The 11,878-nt window shown below is 36.0% G+C and overlaps 2 protein-coding genes across 4 annotated transcripts; both read left to right on the forward strand.

Moving 5' to 3' along the window:
* The first annotated feature begins 328 nt into the window (after nucleotides 1-328).
* Nucleotides 329-2,784, forward strand: LOC137746615 (uncharacterized). Of its 2 annotated transcripts, XM_088700758.1 has the most exons (4): nucleotides 329-453; nucleotides 870-999; nucleotides 1,101-1,173; nucleotides 2,382-2,784. In XM_088700758.1, exons 1-4 carry the CDS (start codon nucleotides 426-428, stop codon nucleotides 2,649-2,651), a joined length of 501 nt encoding a protein of 166 aa, XP_088556884.1. In that variant the 5' UTR covers nucleotides 329-425; the 3' UTR covers nucleotides 2,652-2,784. The 2 variants fall into 2 exon arrangements, with proteins under 2 accessions (XP_088556884.1, XP_088556879.1); XM_088700753.1 differs by lacking the exon at nucleotides 329-453 and having other exon boundaries at nucleotides 809-999.
* A 6,289-nt stretch (nucleotides 2,785-9,073) lies between these two features.
* LOC137747970 (uncharacterized) lies at nucleotides 9,074-10,773 on the forward strand. 2 transcript variants are annotated; one of them, XM_068488090.2, is made up of 4 exons: nucleotides 9,074-9,199; nucleotides 9,369-9,495; nucleotides 9,596-9,668; nucleotides 10,391-10,773. In XM_068488090.2, exons 1-4 carry the CDS (start codon nucleotides 9,076-9,078, stop codon nucleotides 10,655-10,657), a joined length of 591 nt encoding a protein of 196 aa, XP_068344191.2. In that variant the 5' UTR covers nucleotides 9,074-9,075; the 3' UTR covers nucleotides 10,658-10,773. The 2 variants fall into 2 exon arrangements, with proteins under 2 accessions (XP_068344191.2, XP_088539509.1); XM_088683383.1 differs by lacking the exon at nucleotides 9,074-9,199 and having other exon boundaries at nucleotides 9,236-9,495.
* The last annotated feature ends 1,105 nt before the right edge of the window (nucleotides 10,774-11,878 follow it).

The raw sequence follows: 11,878 nt of genomic DNA on the forward strand, positions 1-11,878 counted from the left end.
GATCTAGCTTGCAAAGACCCTTTTAGGACCGAGTTTTTCATAATATGTACTTGTAATGCCTTTTTATCAATGAATGACATACCGTAATTTTCTTCACAAAAAAAAAAAAAAAAAAAAAAATTGAAAAAAAAATTTTCATAGCTGTGCAAATTAAATATAACAGTTAAAACATTCATAATACATAATTATTCTTTAGTATCGGAGCATGGTAACTTAATAATTATTTTTTAAATTTACAAGTGCCCACGAGTGCTTGGCAAGTTATCTATCTTTATTTATTGTATTTATTTTTTAATATTTTGTCTTAATAATTACGCTGCCTGACAACGTCAATTACGCTGCTTGGCGAGTTATCTATCTTTATTTGTTGTACTTATCATCCAACCCAAGCGCAAAAAGCTCTGTACTGAGCTCACTGCTGCGCCATGGGACAGGTCCTCGACAGGTTGCGAGGTACCTCTCTGTTCCTTCGACATCGTTAATGTTATTTTCTGTTGGGTTCTAGTTTCGATGGCTTCTCCGTCGCTCCACACTTGTAGAATCTGCAAATGACTTTTAGTTGTGGACTGTAGTCATCTATTAGTTGCTTGGGCGATGGGTTTTCTCAGATGCAGCAGAAAGTTACCGTTTTGAATACGCATGTTTCCATTTATCTTGTTCTTGTACTGGATTTTATGTATGAATTTATAGTATGATATCGTCAGTTTGATATTTCTCGATGCGACATCAAAAAATAGCATTATTATCCATAAGTTTGTAGATATCCATCGGTACAGACAGTCTCACATGTTATGTTACATTACTGGACATGAAGCAACCGTTAATTACATACACGTTTATAAGGTATCTGATAATTTTCTGGATTGCAGATAAGCAATGGAGGCGAAAGCAAATACGCAGGATTACAGATGAGGTGTTTGATCTTTATTTTAAAAGTGACACAGGAAGCGTTAACTTGAATTTTGAAGAACTGTACATCGGTGTACTACTTGTGTTCAAGTGAGGAGCTTTTCGTGGTAAACGTATTCCCATTTTTTTTAACTGATTGACAAATCATGCTGCTAATTTTAACTGATTGTTGTTTAATCTTCCTGTTCTAGTGAACTCAATAAGCGTTTACCCGGCCCGCATATTGATCCACCCTCCAAAGATATTGTCTTAGATATGATGAAGGTACTCTAGTTGTTTAATAAAACATAAGGATGAATTAGAATCAGAATCAGTTTTCTGATACAGGGATTTTCTCGTTGGATACAATCAAACGGTTGAAATGAAATTTGGTAGACTCAAACCATCTACAAGTAAGATAATATCTTTTGAAATTTCAACAGTATATACCCAATAACATCTGTTACGTTTCTTGTGTTGAGGTGTTGTACTGCAAAAGTCAAGTTGTCGTACCAAGTATTAGGCAAATAAGATTTGTGATCCAATTTTTGTTTTAGGTTACGGAAAGCTCGTTATCTGCTCATATTCTTATAAGTTTTTCAATCGAATAGAGTACAATTAGTAATTGGTAATTACTCTCACAAGCGACCTAGCTTTTATTCGTATCTTTGTTGTGTAAATTGCAATTTTAAACTTCAGACTGTTAGATCAATACAACATACTCTTTCTCTTATGCATGGAAAATGATTTGAACATGTTTAGTTGCCGTGATAAAAAAGAAGCAACTTTTTGTCCTTCTTTATGTAGTCTGGTTTAGCAGGATGTGACAGAGTACCGGTTTGTTTGAGGTTCTACATAAATGACCAATTTTTCCTGCTCAGTTTAGACTTCTATGTTTCTTCGTGTTCCGATTACCTAAGTTCACTTTTGTTCCGATTAAGCACTAAAATGTTAGAAATTTTGAAGACAAGTTCATTTGACTGCAAAATTCATCATCATGTTTCAGTAGGCCTATTGGCCGAGGCACTAAATAAAGTCTTCGCCTGGCTAGTTATGTGAAAAGATGGCACCTCTTTCATAAACTGATTCTAATGTCTGCACTCTACTTATATGTAAAATTTCCGTCGAGATATCATCCTGAAAGCATGAGATGATGAGAAGGTCTATTGTTGTTTGTGACTTGTATGTCAGGTCGCAGTTTAGTATCATTCATCTCTTCGACTGACTAAAACAGAACCAAGTCTCTAATTCAGGATTGAAAATGTGTGTGTCAATTTTGTATGTTCAAGTTTCTGCTGTTTGTTGAATACTGTTGTTGCTGCTGTTTGTTAGGTAAGAATCCATGTTGAGAATCTAAGATTCCCGTTCAGAAAACGTAAAGAAACTGTTTGGATATGAGCTCATTATTCTCTTCTAGAAATGTTGAATCAAGGATTTATCTTCAGCGAAACTCGTTTGATTTTTCTAATAATGTTTACCCCTAATATTTGTAGGAAAACGATCTCAATCTTGATGGAGAAATTGACCGCGAAGAGTTTGCAAACTTCATCAAGCAGTTGACAGCGGACACATTCGTTATTGTCAGTCAAGGACTGATCATCACACTGGTTGCAGCACCGGCGTTTGCAATGGCGACAAAGAGGGCTACCGAGGGTGTACCGGGGGTTGGAAAGGTCGTGCAAAGGTTACCCAATTCAGTTTATGCATCCCTTCTGACTTTCACTGTTGTGCTGTTTCAACAAGCGCGTCATGAGTTCAATTAGCCGCAAGTTTGTTCTCAGTTCAAGCCTTCGATGGTCTATTTAAAAGACTTGATTATTTGTGGCTGCACAATAAGATACAAGGAGAATGGTGTTTGAACTTATCGTATATAAATTGTTGTCTTTTGGAAGTTAATCACTTTAGTTCATCCTTGTAGTTCCACTAAATTTCCTTAACACTACTTGACTCGTTCCTCATAGGGTCGGACGATGACAGAGTCATTTCTCTTTACTCGCAACTCATAGTACGATGCATAAAAGAAAAACACACACAACAAAATATTTGCACACATGATTTATCCAGGACAGGGAGGAATGCACCTTATTTGCACACATGATTTATCCAGGACCGGGAGGAATGCACCTTAAAGGGATGGATTGGAGCAAAACCGTTTCCTTAACCCCAAACTCTGCAAGCTCGAGTCTTTTGGCATTGGTCTCATAGCTAGTCAAGCAATCGATTAGTGTTTCAGTTAATTTGTTGCAACCAGATAGCTCAACCAGATAGCTCCTTACCTATTAGAATTTTGGTTAAACCTATGAGAGGAATACTAAGATTTAGGAGGAAACAAACATAGAGAGAAACAATAAATGTTAGGTATAGCTTTCATTTAAACAAATAATATATATGTTGTGATGTTCATAGAAAACAAAATTTTGAAATATTATTAAAACGTCACAGCCAAAACTCCTACAAATAGATGGAATTTTTTTTATTTCAAAATTTGCAATAAACCAGTTGGACAACAAGATATACTTAAATCACAAAACAATGTTTACTCGATGCAGAGCTAGTTTCATATACACGATGAGTGATGTATCCAAGTTACAAGGACTTCCCCTTGTATCCATTTGAGACACTTAAACCTCCTATTACTATCTTCTTGTACGTATGCTCCTTGTGATTCTCTATATTATATTGAGGAACTACAATTTATGATAATTCCATAACTACAGATTATACCCAATTTCTCTTTTTTCAAAACATAACATTTCTTGCATGGAGTTTGTTGCTCAGTTAGTTAAGAACATTTACCCATGCACCCACAATTCTCAGTTCAATTCCCCCCACCCCAATATCTGTTATACCCTAGAGAACAACATAGCACTTCCTATTTTCCGAAGCCAAGTCATATCAAGAAGAATTCAGCTTTCATAGTCTTGCCTTAGGCAAATCAATTTGTTCTGCACAATTGTTTGGATTCAATTTTACACTATCGGCCCGAGCAATCGAGACTGTTGAATAAGCAAAATTTTAGACCATTGAAGGACAAAATGGTTGAAATCATTTTTAATTATTATTGAGAAGTAATATTGTGATTTTAATCATGATATTATCTCTTAGTAATATTTTAAATTATTTAAACCTCATATTTGTCTAAATCCCAATTAATTTGAATGATGGTGGACTATTGGGATATGCATGGCGTCAGATAATGAAGCAAGTAGAACAATCCAGTTTAATTTGGATTTGTTAGCAGTGTACCGTGTGGATTAGAGCAACTCGGCTTGAATTCTGATCAAGTGGCATAGCATGGGATTTGCAAGGCTTGGATAATGGTGAGATAGGAGACCTAAGTAGGCTAGGTTGTTTATGGATGTTGTCAGATGAATTGGATTGATGATGGACTTGGCCTACATGCCTTGTGAAAGGCTATCAATTATATATATATATATATATATATATATATATTTATATAGATAATTGGTGGTTGTCGTATAAGTCTGCATGCCATGTGAAATAGTGAAAGGCAAACTATATATATATATATATAATTAGTGGTTGTTTGGATGAACGTTATTTGTTCAAATCCAAGCCTGCAGATTATTTTGGGATTCGATGTGATAAAACTAAACACAAGGATCGAATTTGGTTGCATTTTTTACTAAGTTCAGAGACTTGGGTGTAGTAAGGCTTATCCGAAGATCAAGTTAGTGGAAGAGTTTTAATAGCTTTGGAGTCTTTATCAGCTTATCAACCAGCACGTACTCGTCCCTATAAATACAAGACGCCTTACAATATTTCAGAGGACCTTCAATTCAACACACAACTGCCCTGTGCAAAACTTGTCAAACATCTTGAGATTTTTTATTTTCTTTTTCTCGCCGACACATCTTCAGTTTGGATAAACAACACTGTGAAGGCAACCAGCGAACACCTTCAGTTTGGATAAACAGCATTGTCGCCGTAAAATCAGCCAACCGAGGAGCACCTTCAGTTTGAATAAACAGCACTGTGTCGAGGCCGACTGGTTACCTATCCAAGTCTCGGTCGAGAAGATTTTTCGAATCCTTATTGACAGAGGTCATCTTATTAGCCTTCTCGGCAAAGTAAGGTGTTACGAGTTACGATTTTTGGCACATTGAACGCCGAATGATTTTATGATTGGATACTCACAAGTGAGTTTTAGAGTTCGGCATTCTGACAGCCGAACCACATTCACCATCAAGACATACATCACCTTTGAATACTTGTGTCCGTACAGTCTGGTGTCCATTCGACATGCTTATACTCTCACGAATATAATCACCATGACCGAATCTGGCGCCGACGATTTGTGAACTTCGTAGAACTATCAGCCTTGTCTTCAGGCTCGAGAATCCAAAGGCCGAGATTTGTTCCTTCCTCAACTGCAGTCGCAAGATAAAGAAGTCAACAACGTGCTCAATGCAACGTCAACAAATTTTACTCCTCGGTCGAGCTCGTCCGACGAGTTGGCACACCTCGCATTCAACCGAAGGACGTAGGTTTTGTAATTTTTAGGGTCAACATTTTGGCACGCCCAGTGGGACTCAGTGCTAAAACTACGAAGTTCATATGATATATCAAGATTCCAATCCGGCTCCACGTAGCCGATTGTACGAGCTCCTAGAGGAATTGAAAAAAGACAACGAGGAGCGAAAAAGATCTTTGGAAGTGGAAAAAATTCTTCATGGCCATACAAAGATGCAAAAGTCATTCGTTTACATGTTGAGAATAAAAGCTCATGTTACCCTGCAAGAGCAATGGGTAAATGAAGACAGGGCTTGATTTAATACCTGGCTCGATGGAAAATATTTTCCTTACGTTTTCGACTACAAATCGATTCCATTTGAGGAATGGTTGATTGAAATGGCCGGGGGGCAATTTTCCGCTTAGGCCGTCATCAGACATCGGCCTAAGAAAATTGTTACTTTGGCCGAAGAATAAAGGCCACCTATTTTTTTGGTCGAGGCTGAAAGTGTGGTAGGCCTAGAAGAAAATGTTCAAATTTCTGTGCCAAAAACTGACTCAGAAAATAATTCGACAGAAAAGTGTTCCAATGATGAACAAGACCAATTCATGGTTTCAGTTGAACAAACCACGCCAATCGATATGATTATTGGTGATAAAGCAGATATGGAGCAATCCCGTTCGGCTCAGTTGTTCGGGTTAAAAGCCGAAATTGGCGAAATTATTATGCCTGGGGGGCATAATAATTGTCCAACACGTTCGGCGGCCGGAAATGAAAAATATTCCGCCGAGTCAACAATATTTGGAGAAAATTATTTTCGGGGCCTAGAGCGAAATCAATTTGAGAATTTTGATGTAAAAAGATCTCGGCTCGGAATAAAACATCGTTGGCCTCCTCCACTTTATGGTTCGGCCACTTTTATTTTCGTTTGCTAATATATATATATATAATGAATAAATTATTTTCTTAACCATCTGGCTATTTGAGCCGATGGTGTATAAGAAAATAGAGGGCAACGATTGATCCATATTTCGTACCTTGTACAAAAATGTCATTGCCAAAGGAATGGAAGATGGAAGCTTTTGGCCCAAAAAAAAAAACAAAAAAACCTTGGTGCAGTGTGCAGTCAGCCGCAGGCCGATGCATGTGCTTATGCATAAGGATCCGGCCAAGATAAACCATTAGGCCGAAGTCGAGGGTAGGTCGAGAAGGCCGAGAAAATTTTAAAAAGTGGATGTCATGATTCCACTTTCCTTGGACGTCATGATTCCATTGTCCCTGACATGGTTCCACTTTCCCTTTATTTTATAATAGTTGAAAGGTGGGCATTGATTTGGTGAAGCAAAAAGATTTGATGTGACTCAAATATGGTACTATCATGACCCATATATATATATATATGTCTTGGTTTTAACAAAGCCATTTGGGAAAAGCTACCTTTATTAGGTGGTAGGCCTTCACGTGGTTCCAATATTTCCATGAGGTTTTATATATAGCTTGCTTCAAAGTGTGATGTGATTTCTGGACAAGAATGGCAGTAGGCTTCACTCTATGGCCATACGGTTGCAGGAGGGGAATCATGATTTGCTTTCAAGTTATGTCAGAATACCATTGGGGAAGAGACAAAAGTTTTAATACTTCGCCGAGAAGGCTAATAAGATGACCTCTGTCAATATGGATTCGAAAACCTTTCTCGACCGAGACTTGGATAGGTAACCAGTCGACCTCGACGCAATGCTGTTTATCCAAACTGAAGGTACTCCTCGGTCAGCTGATTCTACGGCGACAGTGCTGTTTATCCAAACTGAAGGTGTTTGCCGGTTGCCTTCACAATGTTGTTTATCCAAACTGAAGATGTGTCGGCGAGAAAAAGAAAATAAAAAATATCAAGATGTTTGAGAGTTTTTGCGCAGGGCAGTTGTGTGTTGAATTGAAGGTCCTTTGAAATATTGCACGGTGTCTTGTATTTATAAGGACGAGTACGCGTTGGTTGATAAGCTATTAAAACTCTTCCACTGACTTGATCCTCGGATAAGCCTTAAAAAAAACACCCAAGTCTCTGAACTTAGTAAAAAATACAACCAAATTTGATCCTTGTGTTTTGTCTTTTTCACATCGAATACCAAAATAATCTGCAGGCTTGGATTTGAACAAATAACGTTCATCTAAACAACCACCAATTATATATATATATATATATATATATATATATATATATATATATATAGTTTGCCTTTCACTATTTCACATGGCATGCAGACTTATACGGCAACCACCAATTATCTATATATATATATATATAATTGATAGCCTTTCACACGGCATGCAGGCCAAGTCCATCATCAATCCAATTCATCTAACAACATCCATAAACAATCTAGCCTACTTAGGTCTCTTATCTCACCATTATCCAAGCCTTGCAAATCCCATGCTATGCCACGTGATTAGAATCCAAGCCGAGTTGCTCTAATCCACACGGTACACTGCTAACAAATCCAAATTAAATTGGACTGTTCTGCCTGCTTCATTATCTGACGCCGTGCATATCCCAATAGTCCACCATCATTCAAATTAATTGGGAATTAGACAAATATGAGGTTTAAATAATTTAAAATATTACGAAGAGATAATATCATGATTAAAATCACAATATTATTTCTCAATAGTAATTAAAAATTATTTCAACCATTTTGTCCTTCAATGATCTAAAACTATGCTCATTCAACGGCCTCGATTGTTCGGGCAGATACTGTAAAATCGGGTCCAAACATTGCCCCCCAGTTTCCTTGAGCTTCGGCTCGTAAGCCGAATGGTTAAGGAAATTAGTCATCAAATATCCTTCCTCGACAACGCTTAAAAATAAATAGGCCTCATTCCCAGCTTGGCAATTTGCTGAGTATCCGTCATCAACCAACCACCTTGGCTAGCATGTGTACGGACACAACTAATAAAAGTGGCTGAGGAACAACATCGTGGCCGAGGACATCATGGGGTCTTATAGTAGCCGAGGAACATGTAGTTAGCTATATATGTTTGATGGGCATATATATTACTTGGAAAGTATACCTCAACGAGTTGGCCGAGCTGTCTTAAATACGCTAAAGTCATAAGCAAGTTGGTCGAGTTGGAAAGTATATTAATTGCATCCCATCTCATAAGCGCATCTAAAGTCATTTAATTAAGTTTGTTAACCTTACAAACTTACATCTTTGAGTCCATTTAATTTCAACCCATCTCATAAGCCCATCTAAAATCTTTGATTAAGTTTGTTAACCTTATAATTTTGAGCATTAATAGGTCTAACTGTCTTAAATACGATAAATTTTTAGTAGTGCCAGTGGTGTTGCCACTAGTGGAAATCTAACACTTAGATATTTTTTACCTTTTTCTTTTCTTGTCTTTTCTATTTTCTTTGTTTTTTTTTTTTTTTTTTTTTGAATAAACGATATTTACCTACACTAGAGGATGGAGAGTTAGCAAAGTCTCACAATGAACAAGTAATAATGTGGTTCAAATTTGCCTTAAACGAGAATCGAACCTAAGACCTCTCACTTAAGTAGCTTCTTTACTTTATTGTCAATTAACTAAATTTAAGTGTTAAATTTCCACGGATAAAGAACATCCCCTAGCTCAAGTGCCAGAACACTTAAAATTTCTCCTTAAATACAGTGGATCGTGTCTTAATGATTACGCTGCCTGACAATGTGAAAAGAATGCTACAATACCAAAGATCCTCCCTCCTCTTACTCTTATTCTTAACTTATCATCCAATCCAAATCGCAAAAAGCTCTGTAGCTCACTACTGCGCCATGGGACAAGTCCTCGACAGGTTACAAGGTATCCCTATATTCCTTCGACATCGTTAATGTTGTTTTCTTCCCAGTTCTGAATTTTCCCTGTTTTCTGTTGGGCTTTAGTCTGATATGTTATGTTAGATTACCGGACATGAAGCAACCGTTAATTACATATATGTTTATAAGGTATCTGATAAGTTTCTGGATTGCAGGTAAGCAATGGAGGCGAAAGCAAATAAAAAGGATTTCAGAGAAGTTGTTTGAACAATTTAGAAATGATAGAAGAACGGATAACTTGAAAATCAATGATCTGTACATCGGTGTACTACTTGTGTACAAGTGAGGAGCTTTTCATGCTAAACGTATTCCCTTTTTTCAAACTGATTGACAAATCATGCTGCTAATTTTAGCTGATTGTTGTTTAATCTTCCTGTTCTAGTGATATCAATAAGCATTTATCCGGCAAGCATTTTGATCCACCCTCGAAAGATCATGTCAGAGAAATGATGAAGGTACTCTAGTTGTTTAATAAGACATGAAACCATTCACAAGCAAGATAATGTCTCATGAAATTTCAACAGTATATATGCAATTTAGCAGGGGATTTCATATAACATCTGTTATGCTTATTGAGTTAAGGTGCTGTGCTGCAAAAGTCAAGTTGTCGTACCACATATTAGGCAAATAAGATTTGTTATCCAATTTTCGTTTTGCATTAGGGAAAGCTCGTTATCCACACATCAATGATCAATCTAATACAGTTGGTAATTACTCTCACAAGCAACGCAGTTTTGATTCGTATTTTTGGTGTGTAAATTTCAATTTTAAATTTCAGACAGATCAGTAAACCTGCTCTCTCTCTCTCTCTCTCTCTCTTATGCATGGAAAATGAACTGAAACACGTTTAAGATGCTGTGGTCAGAGAGAAGTAAGTCTTTGTCCTTTATGTAGTCTGGTTTAGCAAGATGTGACCAGTTTGTTTGAGGTTCTATATACATGACCAATTTATTCTGCTCCGTGTAGACTTTTAAGTTTCTTCGTCTTCTGCTTACCTATGTTGAAATTTCTGCTGTTTGTTATACAAAGAAATACTGTTGTTGTAGCTGTTTGGTAGGTAAGAATCCTTGTTGAGAATCCGTCCGTGGTGTCCCGTTCAGAAAACCTTGATTCAATCATTTGCCTTCAGCGAAACTCGTTTGATTCGTTTAATAATGTTAACCCTTAATATTTGCAGGAAAGCGATTTAAATCTTGATGGAGAAATTGACCGCGAAGAGTTTGCAAAGTTCATTGAGTACTTGACAGCGGACAATTTGGTTGTTCTCGATCAACTGATCCTCACACTGATTGCAGCACCGGCGGTTGCAATGGCGACAAAGAGGGTTACTGAGGGTGTACCGGGGATCGGAAAGGTCGTGCAAAGGTTACCCGATTCAGTTTATGCATCCCTTGTGACTCTTACTGTTGTGCTATTTCAACAAGCGCACCAAGAGTTCGGTTAGCCACAAGTTTGTTTTAAGCTGAATACTTCTAGGTAGGTCTAGTTTGGTATTGCTGTATTTTAAAAAAAATTATTTTATATTGTGCTGTGAGAATACAAAGATCTAAAATAAAATTATTTAATGTTTGACAAATGATTAAAAATAATATGGTGTTAAATCTAATATGATAAATGTATAGGCAAAGGTTGTACTTTTGTAATATATGTGAGAGTGGACTTGTTATTTAAAAATTTCATTAAATGACAAGTCCACCCTCGCATATATTACAAAACACCTGCATTTTTTAAAGAAACGTAGTAGACCTTACTTCTGTTTTTCTATGCTTTTCTACTAAAAATAACAACATTTTAAAAATAAAAATAAAAACATTTTCTTTTTTATTTTACCAAAGGCATTTGATGTACCAGATTTTATGATAAGCTATTTCTTTTTTCTAAAGCACCGTAACTCCAAACTAGCTCTTAAAAGACTACGTTTTGGGTTAAAAAGTTAGCCTCGTCAGTTGGGTAATTGTAGCTGCACAATAATGTACAAGGAGATTGGTGTTTGAACTTATCATATACAAATAGTTGTCTTTTGGAAGTTAAACCATTTTAGTTCATCGTTGTTACTGCCACTAAATTTTCTTAAAAACACTACTTGACTCCTTCCTCGTAATGTCGGACTATGACGAAGTGGGAGGGGGAGGGAGTGGGTTTAGGGCTGGTTTGAGATTATTGTGTTTTTTTTTTTTTTTTTTTAAAAAGAACTACTTATTAAAAAATCTCGAATGTTAAATGTATTTGGTAAAACAAAAAAAAATGTTTTTTCAAAAAACTATTGTTAACAACAATAGAAAAGCATAAAAAAAAATAAAAATAAAAAAATATAAAAAAATATAAAAAAAAAAAGCAGAAGCATGGTTTACCATAATTTATAAAACAAAATCCCAAAGCATAATAATCGGTGCTTATTTAATAAAATTTTCAAATAACAAGTATACTTCCATATGTTTTACAAAATTAGAATTTTTGCCCCTACATTATTGTATTTGACAATTATTATATTACATTAAATATCATATCATTTTTAATCATTTAACATATTCAAAGCAATTTATATAGCACTTTTACAACAAAAAAAAAATAATATCAATAAATTTAGAACACTTAACAACTTTATTTTACAGCTATTTATTCTCACAACAAAGCAGAAATAGTTTTTTTTTTTTTAAAGCACAGT

Source organism: Pyrus communis, chromosome 2 (genome assembly GCF_041283825.1).
Source record: "Pyrus communis isolate YQ-2024b chromosome 2, ASM4128382v1, whole genome shotgun sequence".
Taxonomy (NCBI): Eukaryota; Viridiplantae; Streptophyta; class Magnoliopsida; order Rosales; family Rosaceae; genus Pyrus; species Pyrus communis.